Consider the following 12286-nt stretch of genomic DNA (forward strand, 5'->3'; position numbering starts at 1 on the left):
CTGAGGACTCCCCAGGCGAAGGGTGAGCCGGCAGTTTCAGTGTCGAGTTTCTTCATCTAATTGCGTGGGGGGCCTGCCGTGCAGCTCTCCAGGAAGAAAGGAGGACCAGCGTTTTTCCCGAGGCGGCGTGGGAGCAGGCAGGCTGAGGACGCGGCCTCGGGCTCTGCGCGGGCCGGGAGCCACGGCGTTCTGGCTGGAACCACACCCTGGGCTCCTGGGCTCCAGCCGCTGCCTGCACATCCCGGGACCTGGCCTCTGTCAGCACGCGGCCAATTCCTTGTCGGAAATCTCTCTCTCTCTCTATCTCTCCCTCTCTACTGGTCTGTCCTCTGGAGAACCCGGACTAATGTAACCAGCGTCCACACAAAAGTGCCCCTCTCCACAGGGCATACGTTCCAAGACCCCCAGTGGGTGCCTGAAACCGCGGATGGTACCGAACACTACAGATGCTGTTTTCCCTGCGCAGATAAGCCTCACTGGGCGGAAGCGCGCCAGGGCTCCTCTCTGGCCTGTCCCAGTTGCCGCATCACTGCCCTGGCGCTCTGGGGCCGTCGCTAAGTAACATGAGCCCTGGGAGGGACACGGTGACAGCCGTGGGGCGCTGGTCAAAGGGGTGACTCGTGTCCTGGGCGGGACGGAGGGGAAGCACATTTCAGCTCGACACTCAGAACGCGCACAGTGTAAAACTGGTACAGGGCTTATTTCTGGAATTTTCCATTTCATATTTTTGGGCCCCGGTGGACCACAGGTAACTGAACCCGCGGTGAGTGAAGTGTGGGTGGGGAACGACAGGACCGCGACTATATCTCCATTTTATCAGAGAAACCACCGCCCGGACCTGTGGAGTGCCAGGCACGGTGGGGCCGTTCATTCAAAGTCGCGTGTCAAGTGCCGCTCGGCGCTGCAAGAACCGGGGCCGCAGTCCTGGCGCAGAGGCACACTGCCCGGAAGTTAATGTCACCGTAACCACCGGCTGACGGTGTAAGACTATTGGTAAAGGTTCTTAATTACAATAGAAAGAAGCAAAAAACATTTACTGATCATTGAGATTTATAGCCACGCCCTTTTTACATGTTTTTCCAATAAACCTGTTGTCATGGTAACCCTATTAAAACAAGATGCAACCTGGTTTAAAGAACCTGAGAACTAATTACAATACCGCGTTATACTTAGTTACACCTTTCTTCTGAGGAGTTTAATGCACCTCACTCATTAGGCTCTATAACCATCCTCTGAAGTCTTTAGGGAACAGAGATTATTAAACCCATTTTACAGATGGAGACACCGAGGCACGGACGGATTAAATGGCCTGGCCACTGGCAGCAGCTCAGCCGCCAGCAAGTCTGGGCCAGGCCAGGCCTGCTCCTTCTCCTTCCTCCGTCTCCACTCAGGAGACCCGCTCTGGTTCTGAAAGCCCTCACCCTGACAGCCTGTTTCCCACAGTGTGGTCTGGGGCTCCAGACTCTGCTGCCGTCTGTCTGCAGACAAGGCTGCCAGGCCAGGACGCTGCCGGGATTCTCGAGGGAAGAGAGGCAGCGCCGGAGGTCCCGAGGGCGGGACCTGCCACTCCCCGTGGACTCAGCCTGCAGAGCCCACACCCACGGGCCTTGGCGCCCGCACTCACCCTGATGCTCCCGGAGCGGTGGGGCCGTGGCGGGAACCAGCTGGCATCAACCTGCTCCTGCCTCCACCACAAGAGAGTCTGACCCTCCCTGTCGGCCACGTGGCCAACAGGCTGTTCCTTGACTGTCCAGGCAAAACCCCGCCCCAGGCCTCTGCTCTGGCTCAGTGGTCCTCAAAGCGGGGCCCAGGTCAGCCGTGGCGGCTGTGATGACAGAAAGTTCTGGCCCCCGCTCCGAGCCACTGAGTCAGACGGTTTTACCAGCCCTCTGGGGGCTTCTCCAGCATCTCTGCCCAGAATGTTCCTCCCAGGCATCCCAGCCGACTTCCCTTCCTGCTTCCAAGCCTTTTCTCAATGCCACTGTCCCAGGGCCCCTCCTGACACAGCCTGGGGGCCCAGGAGACACGGGGTGTCCTAGGGCGAGTAAGCAACCTACAGCAAACACAGGAAATGAGAGGCTACGGAGCTTGTACATGTTGGGACAGAAGACTTTACAGAAGCCCCAGGCATTTCCACCCCCCAGCCCCCCACCCCCGCAGGGCCAGAGGGGATCCTGCACCCGTGGCTCCGGCTTCTCCTAAATGTCAGAGTCCCAGCAGGCCCTGCGCCTGCCCTTTCAGGAGTCCCCTGAACAGAAACTCTAGACCAGTGGTTCTCAACATTCCTAACGCCGCAGCCCTTTAATACAGTTCCTCATGTGGTGGTGACCCCCAACCATAAAATTATTTTCGTTGCTACTTCATAACTGTAATGTTGCTGCTGTTATGAATCGTAATGTAAATATCTGATATGCAGGATGTATTTTCATTGTGACAAATTGAACATAATTAAAGCAGTGATTAATCACAAAAACAATATGTAATTATATATGTGTTTTCCGATGGTCTTAGGCGACCCCTGTGAAAGGGTCGTTTGACCCCCAAAGGGGTCGCAACCCACAGGTTGAGAACCGCTGCTCTAGACAAACTTCCACATTAAGGGACAGGGGAGTGGAGAGGGGCGTGTGCAGAGGTGGGGGGGCTGGTGAGAGACGCTGTGTCACGTTCCCGTGAGCCTCAGTCTGTGCCAGGTGCTCCCCTCAAGTGCAACCTCCTTTAGCCCTCGCCAAAGCGCAGTGTTGGGCTCATTTTCTGGGAGGAAGTGAGACTCAAGGTAAATAAATAGGCAAAGTACACAGACCGGGTCGGCCACAGGGCCTCCCCGCTGGCCAGGCTGCTTGCTGCCAGCGCCCCAGATGGACGTGCCCCCCGGGACCTGGCGGTGCTGAGGCCCAGACCTGGGAGGGCCTCACTCCAGAGCAGATGCAGTCCCTCTGCAGCCTGTGCTCTCTGCTGGGCCCAGCACCAGGGCAACGGGCTCCCACACCTGCGGGGGTGCCGCAGGAAGGGAAGGGGCCTGGGAGCAGGCCCAGGAGTGGAAGAGCCAAGCCCAGGGAAGCTCCGGCCAGAGTCCTCTCACTGCAAGCCTGAGCCTCGGCCTGAGGGCAGCCGGGGGAGGCGAAGAAGCCGGAAGCTGAAGCCCGTCCTTTGGGAGAGGAGGTGCATGAGGGGCGGGGAGGGGACAAGAAGCTGAAGGAGGAAAGCAGCCAGCACCAGGCACGGGGTGGGCGGAGGCCGCGGGCACCCCGACACAAGCTGGGACAAGGGTCTTTCTGGTGACCGTCTCTGTGTGTACGCACGCGCGCGCACGCACACACACACACACACAACACACACACACACCCCCGCAGACACTGACATACACTTTGTGGAAAAAAATCTATGCCTCAGACCACAGACGTGGACGTGGGAGCCACACGGCCCATCCCTGTGGAGCAAGCCATCTGTACAGAAGAGCAGAGATAGGACCGGAAAGAGAGAGGGGAGGTCTGAGCGGGACCAGACGGAGGAGGCAAGGAGAGCAGCGACACAGGCGGGACTGAATGGGGACCTGGTTCCAGGCGCCGAGGCAGCTACAGCTTCGCAGCCTGTTATGCTCGTGGACAGCCTGCAGCTTCCCGGTTAGAGCCCATCATCTGCTCCCCAGCTGCCACTCCAGTGGCACAGAATCACACTGACACCCGAGAAACTAAGGAAACCAAAGTCAATTTTCAAATGAGCTCAAGGAAAGGTCTTTTTAAAGAAGCTGTTCAAACACGCGTATTTATTTTTATAAATGTTTTCTCCAGCCAGTTTCTCTCTGTGCAGGTGAGAAACATAAAAAAGTCTGAATGTAATCTTGAGCTGAGTATAAAAGAACACCCAGTCGCTTTCATTTCTTGTTTTAGGTTATTACCATTACTTTATATTTTCTTGGTATAAAAATATTTTTTAAAAAATACCAAACTGATATATAGACCAGCAGCACACCTACCAGCATACTCACACACACACACACACATGCATACATGCACACACACACACACACACACACACACACGGCCAAGGCTGCACAGGAGCTGAGCCACGCGTGCTCCGGGTGGTGCACTTGAGAGGCGGCCTGAGAGGAAGCTCGGGGACAGGCTCAGCCTTCACTGTCAGCACAGGACCCCCAGGTCATGGTTCACGTGTCACACGGTGAAAAACCAACCACCTGGTCCACTGGATGAAAACCGGGAAAAGGACGATCTTCAGGGGGAGGAGCACACCTTCTGCGCCTGGGCACGCCGCTCTGACCCGAAGGCGTCGGGACAGGTTGCCCGTCTTGACCCTGGAGGCGGGAGTGACACCACGTGCTCCCGATGACCAGCGGAGGACGGAGCTCCCGAGTCCGTGCGGTCCGTCCTCTCAGGGAAAGGGCCGCCCTCGCTTGCGCCTGGACTTGAGGTGGCCGGCCGGGCGACGCAGCGCTTTCCTCTCCTGTCGGTGCATTTTCTCGGCCTCCTGCTGCTTCTTCTGCTGCTCAGACTAAAGGAGAAAATTAAATGAGAGGGAAAGAGAAAGAAAATGCCCACACCCCCTTGGTCACCACCGGAATGCCCACAGCACGGCCACCACTCACAGCCCAGCCCAGCCCAGCCGCCCAGGGCACACGGTCTGGCACCAGACTCCGCCCTGACAAACGCGGCCCTGGCTGCAGCAGCAGGACAAGGCCCACTGTCCCTGTCCCACGGCAGCATATTCCTAACAGCCAGGACAGGGGAACAGCCTGAATGTCCGTCAACAGATGGGTGAACAAGCGCAACGTGTTCTCCGCACGATGAAGTGTTACTCGGCCCCAAAAGGAAAGGAGTTCTGACCCAGCTGCCACCTGGCTTCCCCCTGAAGGCTGGTGAGTGAGCGCAGCCGGCACAAGGGGAAGCACCGTGTGGTTCCCTTTATAGGAAACGTCCGAACAGACAAGTCCACAGGCAGGAACAGACCGGTGGCTGCCCATGGCCGGGAAAACGGGGGAAATGAGTTTCCTTCTGGGGTGATGAGGATGTGCTAGAATCAGGTAATGGTGGTGATTACAGCGTCAACCCTGAACTGCGTACTTTAAAAGGGTGAATGTGAAGGAATGTGAACTACATCTCACTTTTTAAAAACCAGAGGCAGAATCTTTGACACTCTTTCCCACTTGGTAACAAAATCTATTAAGGAAAATCTACTGAATGAGAAGAAAAAAATGTTGCAAAAGTAAAACCATACAGTTTTACTCATTAGTTACAGCAAACATGGAAGCACCTGTTCCTCCTCTGCCGGGTGCCAGGCCTGTGAGCCTGAGGAAAGGCGCTCGGGAACCGTGAGAACAGGACCCCGGCAGCCAGTCCCCTCTGAACTCCGACTCCTGGGCAGCTGCACGGCGCCGTCACCAACGGCTCCCTCACCCCCCCTTCCCCACGGCCTCGGGTGCCAGGACTGCTGCTCCACACGGCGACTCTCGGGTGCCCCCTGGCCAGAAACCAGCAGTGCCAACCTCGGGTCCCTAGGACCCTGGGAAATCGCCCGGCTCTGCCGAAGGCGCGCAGGTGCCCTCAGCCCTCGAGGCCCTGGCCCGGGGAGGACGCCCACAGGCGTGCCCCACAGGAGAGGCGCGGGGACGCCGGCGAGGGCTCCCACGCGCTGCACGCCGGGTGTTAGTGCGTCGGGAAGGAGCATTAGAAAACGACTCACCCTCTTTAACGTGAATGTCAGCTGCTTGCTGCCAACTGTGGTGTCGGATACATTCAACGTCCCATTTTTTGCTTCAAGTTTCAGCCGATCTTCTAGGGTTTTGCTGTGAGATTTAAGAGAATGCACCATAATTAGCACTGTTTGATTTATCATTTGAAACAAATTTTAATCAGCAATGATCACTGAGGGTAAACCTTTCACACGTGGCAACGACGGGAAATGGCACTCATCCGCCAGTCAGTGGGAAGAGGGGAGGCCATCCGCATGCTCGCCAGACACAGGTAACGGCTGTTAGAGACACCTACTCATTATCTTACTGAGCCCGTTTCTGAAGCCTGTAGTGGAGTGGAATGGTCAGTGGCCCTTCTGCCTGGGCTAGGATGTGAGTATTTCGGCGCCTCGCTCGCCTCCTAGAGGACTGCACACACTGACCCTCCGGGTCCCCCGCAGAGCAGCCGAGGAGAGCTCTGCCTGCCCTCCCGAGTTTAGCCGGGGCCACCACCACCCACAGTAGGAACAGCCTGAACCACGAACTGTCCGTTTTCACAGAGAGAAAAGCAAAGTTTTTTTATTGTATCTTCCAATACTATTATATTATTTTGTTGGCAAGTGAATTCAACCAGTCTCCCTGTGGCTTCTTCAGTGCTCCTTGGATATAATATTTCAGGTCAGCTACACTTCAAGTTTTTCAGCTGACTGCTCTGTGCTGTGCCGGGAGCAGGCGCACGCAGTCTCCAGTTAAGCTGCAGCCACCCCGTATCCCTCAAGCTGCTTCTAAATGTCCTTCAAATGCTTTGCTCCTTCAAGTTCCTTGTTGAGGGCATCCACCACAAAACTTTTCTCTTTTTCTATTTGCTCTGCTAGTTGGTCAATTTTAATCAGTTCTTTACAAAGATGCTCATTGTGGCTCGTTAAAGTGTCTATCTGACTGCTTACCACCTCCTCACTCTCCAGGAGTTTCCTAACATATTCTTCCAAGCCGTGATTTATCTGTTGGTGATCTTCAATCTGTAATTCCAGTGTAGAGATGAGTTTGTCCTGATTTCTCACTTCTTGTTCTAGCTGGAGAGTCTTCTGCCATTTCACAGTTTCAGAAACTGGAGTCCCCAGACCAAACTCATGCTCTCTGTCGGTAACCTGGAGCTCCAAATCCATCCTCGCAGCTCTCCACCAGCCGTCCTCCTGGCGCTCAGCCCTTACAGACGGCACCAGGGAGGTAAGATGTTAAATGACCTGCCCCAGGCGACACAGGATTCAAGTGTAAGACCCAGACTCCAGGGTGAGGACTTCTGGTTCCCAGGCATGTGTCAGACCACACCTGATTTATCAAGCTTTGTTCAGGAAACGTGTCCAGTAAGGATTCTAGATGACAAGCTCCCACATGACAAACGGCATGAAATTACGACTGACTTTAGCTTTTTTGAAAAAAAAAACCAGTAATTCTTTACAAAGATGCTCATTGTGGCTCAAAAGAGAAGTGTAAGCGGACTCGCCTTGCGTGTGAACTGTCAGCCTCAGCAGGTTCCTCGACCTGTCATTTCCTCTCTGTCCCTTTCAGAGCCATAAACCCTCCAGTTTCAACGTTAACAGGGATGGTGAGTAACTATGGAGCCACTGAGACAAGGTGGCACACAGAAAACACTAATTTGGGAAGAAAAAGACTTTTCAAGTACATGGTGGAAATGACTACTCTTTCCAGAATGACCTAGTTCCTCCACGGCAGGCACGTCCATCCTGCTCTTCTCCCCACGTACCTGCGGTGCGCACCTGCAGGGACTTGTCCTGTCTGGCTGCGTGGAGAGACGGCGCTGGGAGCCGTGGCAGGAGATCAGACACAGGACCGAGCGAGGAGCCCGCTACATGAAAGCCTGCGAGTCAGCGTACAGACGGGGCTGCTGCCTCAGTGTGAGCTCAGTCAGAGACGGTGGGAGAAGCAGACAGACCCGGAAACCGGCTACTGGAACGGAACAGCGCGCTGAGCGCCCGCCGCCTCCCGCCCTCCTGGCGCTGCTGCTCTCCCACCCAGGCTTCAGTCTGCCGGCTGCGGGCTCCCCTGGAGCTGGTAGCATTTCAGGGGGAAATCTCACTGTCACGAGATTGACAATCACCCCCCTAAATTTGTGGGGGTTGCCAAGAAGACAGAGATGGGCTTTAGAAAGTTGAAAGTAAGAAGAATTACTCAGGGCAGGATGGGGCAGGCACAGGAGGAAACTAAATTATCAGTAGGGCTGCATTAAAGGGGAAAAGTGGGCACGAATTACAAAGGAAAATCGAATGAGATATTGATCAGAGGCCCAGGACAGCGGAACGACTTGTTGGAGGCTCTACAGCATACACGCACTGATATTCCTTTAATTAAAACTGTGATTAACAGTAATGCTCAACTGAGAGATTTTAAATCACTTTTCGTGAAAATGGACTAGAGGAGTGGAAGACATTCATAAAGGCAGTGCTATCGTCTGCCATTTAGAAAGGCGAAATTAACTCAAAATAAAGGCATCACCCTCCATAGTCTACATCACAGAGAATGGAGAAATGGGATCCACAGATAAATGCTGAATTTTAAGAGTTTTAAAATTTAAGTACTTGTTTTAAATACAGCATAACTATGACAGATTCTTACATGTACTGTGGAAGTCACTGAAAACTCTATTTCGATGCTTTCAGCTTGTATATGTTGCGTCAGAGCCCCTATCTCATGGACTCCGACACCTCAGTTATCAGCGTGGTCAGTCTGTGAAAGATTCCTAGAATCCACGTTGCTGCAAGTGGGGGAATCACTCTAGTAAGAGCGCAAAGTGCTCTAAGACTTTTGGGAGGGTGATCTGGCCTTTTGTTGACCCAGGAAATTCCATCACTAGGTAATATACTCTAAAGAAATTCTTCAAAAATAAACAAACAAGCCCGGCCAGCATGGCTCAGTGGTTGAATATCGATTTATGAACCAGAAGGTCAAAGTTCAATTCCTGATCAGGACACAGGCCCGGGTTGTGGGCTTGATCCCCAGTGTGGGGTGTGCAGGAGGTAGCTGATCAATGATTCTCTCTCATCATTGATGTTTCTATCTCTCCCTCTCCCTTCCTCTAAAATCAACAAAAACAAATTAAAAATAAACAAACAAACAAACAGGCCCCAAATGGAGTCACTTGTGCTAAGCCCCACCAAGACTTAATACTTTTGGCCTTAAGCCTGTTTTTCACTGTGTTATTCATACTGCCAGACACTTCAACATCTGTCCTTCCTCCTCTGACATGAAACTGGTGAACCAAAGATGAGGTGGGTGTGCGCGACCTTCCCTGCTCTCAGATGGTGAGGAGTCTGCCCTGGGTTGTCTGTTCCTCTCCACCCCGGTTCCGGCTTCGTCATTTCCAGCCGGGAGCAGTGCATGGCGGGCGGGTCTCAGGTGCCCAGTTTCTCCCTGCACTTTCTCACGGAAGGTTTCCGGGGAATGGGGACCTTTTATGCCTCTGTTTTTGTCTTTATTTTCTACAACAAGCGTGTGCTGCTTTGACTCCGTAAGCATTCACATCGTGGGGAGGGTGGGACAGACCTGATCCCTCACTTTAGCTGACACACCCTCCCTGGCTCTCCGGTGCTGGGCACAGAGGCTACTGGGAATCTCTGAGATTTCACCACATTGATGACTGCGGTGTCGGAGTCCATGCGACAGGGGCTTTGACACAACTTATGCAACCTACGGGGTCAACATAACTGAAACCCTAAGTTTTTACAATACCTTGTTGTTAAGAGACAAGGAATGTTAGCTCAATGGCCACTGGACAAAGACTGTGATCTCGGGGCCCCGATGGGGAGAAACGAGGGCCCCAGGAGTGTGGCTTTGCAGCAGACACATCCTGGAATACATTTACCAGCAGTAGGCTCCCCCTGCCCCTCACCGCATGCGCACTGCCCCTCAGGAAGTTGTGAAACAGGACCATCATGAGACCAGTGCTCCCCGAGGCCGGTGATGCCCCCTTCCGGTAACCCCAAAGCCTGGGATGCCATGCTGAGGCCACGTGCCCTGAGGAAAAGCAAGGCCTGCCGGCCAAGGGCGTGCACTCACTTCATCAGCTTCTGCTTGGCGGCAGAATCGCTGAAGCTCCTGAACTCTTCGCCTGCTTTGATCTCATAGAACTGGGGCCTGAGGACCGTCTGCTGGTCCTCCCTGAGCCGCTCCTGCCGCTTCGCCCTCTCCTCCTGCTGCAGCAGCCGGCGCTGCTTCCTGACCTCTTCGACCCAGCCCTTTTCATCATCGGAGCTCTCAGAGCTTTCCGCATCGCTCGGTCTTCCTTCCGGCTCTTCCTCCTCTTCCTGAAAATAAAAATAGTCAGCAGCAGCTCCTCTCCCCAACTAAACACTGGCCCATTATTTCTTTTAAATAGCATTAGCCCATCGAGTACGTGACAGCGCGCGCATCGGGAAAATGCCTGGAATGACCAAGATGCACTCCTAAGCTGCAGGTCACACACGTCACACCTCAACTCCACTCGGCCCCTTCGATCACAGAGACCGTCAACCGCAGGAGCAGCGGCAACGTGATGAACAGTACAGTACCTTGTCAGGAGGTTCTTGTTGCTCTAAGAGTCTTAGCTTCTTCTTCCTTTTTTCACTAATTTTGGAAACAAGTGGATTCAAAAGCCTAAATTCTTCACTCTCTTCGTCTACTTGGAAGTCAGGGTTCTCAAACATAACTTTAAACCGATCGTCGGTGAGAATGTTAGGAAGGCTCTGTAAAAAGAATGTAAACATTTAAAGTTAAAACCTGAATAAAACCTGACCAGAAAGATGGCTGTACAATGTTTCACTCCACTATAAATAAGCTGCACAAGGCACAACTTACCAAATTTTATGCAATTTTTTAAGAATTAGTTTTCAGAACTGATTCATAGATGACATGCATTACTTGGCCATCACACATAAGAGCTAAGAACAAGCCTTTCTGACTAAGTTTATGCTTAATACATTAGAAAGAATTTTCTTCAGTAACATTTTCAAGAAAATCTGTTTTTGAAACCTGGCTTAAGTATAGCTACTATACTGAATTAAAAATAGTGAAAAAAAAGAAAGAAAGAAAAAAAAGGAGGAAAAATAAAATTAGTGAGTCTTTCAACTTCATCCCAAAACCGGGAGAGGAAGCACATGGGCAGCAGTCAGGAATGAACGGGGGGGGGGGGGGGCTGTGTGCGAGTCACTGCTCCAACTGAGCTCCTGGGAAACGGTATTCCCATCCCTTCTAGAAACAGAAACATGTTTAAAAGAACATGGTGCTAGACGATTAGATTTTTTTCTTACTCTAAAACAAATAAATTGCTTTGCCTATAACAAGCAGGAGTTGGAGGAACAATTATAAAATGAAAACTCTTCCGACCCAGCTGGGAAAATACTTCCCCAGAGACTTTCCGCGTCTAATTGTTTGTGTTCACAGGATAAGATGCAGTGGGTGATGTTCTACAGTAGTTTACAAGTGTCTGGCTAGTGATCCGCCTATAAATACTCATGTATGTACACCAAACACTCGCCATTCACCTTGGAAAACATCTGTAAGTATTGTTTATATCTAACCCTACCTCAAAGAAGTAGATCTGCAGATCTGAGTAGGGTGCTCATTAATATTTTTCCCAACATAGTAACACATCTGAGGAATGTTTGACATTTAAAACCAATTAATTATTCCAATGCTATGACAGCAGGGAAATTAATGCAGACTTCTGAGAAAAGATGGTGGTTTCAGCACAAGCATCCTCTCGCTAAAACCCTCCCCACTGAACCAGCCCTTCAGGATGCAGAGGCAGCAAAGGGAACGGGGCAAGGAGATTCTGGAAGCAAGAGAGGAAGGCCTAGGCCCTGGGCTCTCCAGCGGAGACTTCTCCGGAGGGAGGTAGGGGCTGGGGGGCAGCCTGCAGGCAGGGGAAGCGGTTGGCATGGAGGGCATGCCACCCGCCCTGCAGCCCTCTAGACCAGTGATGGCGAACCTATGACACGCGTGTCAGAGGTGACACGCGAACTCATTTTTTTGATTAATTTTTCTTTGTTAAATGGCATTTAAGTATATAAAATAAATATCAAAAATATGTCTTTGTTTTACTATGGTTGCAAATATCAAAAAATTTCTATATGTGACACGGCACCAGAGTTAAATTAGGGTTTTTCAAAATGCTGACATGCCGAGCTCAAAAGGTTCGCCATCACTGCTCTCGACTCCGGTGCTCACTCCTCGGAATGCTGGTGGCCGGGCTGTCATTCTCCAACAGGAGAATCTGACCAAGAGAAAGGCCACACATAAAGGGTACAAACAGTGTCTGTGGAGCTTCCCCATGGAACAGCTTGGCCAGGCCACCACACAGCCGACGGGCCCGCCACCGCCTGGACGCGTCGTTCCGCTCTTTACCCTTCACTCTTGAGTGTGAACACACGACCACGGACCATGGCAGGGAGAAACCACTTCGGTTTTTCCCCAAGAAAACTTCCCAGCGGAAGCACCCAAGTTTCAGGACTGAAAGGGCCACCCAGCAGCCAGCCCTGCCGCGTGGCACGGAGCAGCCCCGGGCTTCCCTGCGCTCTTTCCTGCCTCCCTCTTGTTTTGGAGGAGAAA

The 12286-nt window shown here is 52.5% G+C and overlaps 1 protein-coding gene across 2 annotated transcripts in view; it reads right to left on the minus strand.

Moving 5' to 3' along the window:
- Positions 1-3733: 3733 nt before the first annotated feature.
- The window catches only part of NOL10 (nucleolar protein 10), a 54168-nt gene continuing 45615 nt past the window's right edge, over positions 3734-12286 (minus strand). For both annotated transcript variants that reach the window (XM_006102343.3, XM_023743709.1), the window contains 4 exons: positions 10249-10422; positions 9758-10005; positions 5695-5797; positions 3734-4506 (listed from right to left, as the gene is read on the minus strand). In XM_006102343.3, the coding sequence (XP_006102405.1) occupies positions 4387-4506; positions 5695-5797; positions 9758-10005; positions 10249-10422 (645 nt within the window). In that variant the 3' untranslated portion in view covers positions 3734-4386. The remainder of the gene's footprint in view (positions 4507-5694; positions 5798-9757; positions 10006-10248; positions 10423-12286) is intronic.

The sequence above is a fragment of the Myotis lucifugus genome, unplaced genomic scaffold (assembly GCF_000147115.1).
Source record: "Myotis lucifugus unplaced genomic scaffold, Myoluc2.0 scaffold_409, whole genome shotgun sequence".
Taxonomy (NCBI): Eukaryota; Metazoa; Chordata; class Mammalia; order Chiroptera; family Vespertilionidae; genus Myotis; species Myotis lucifugus.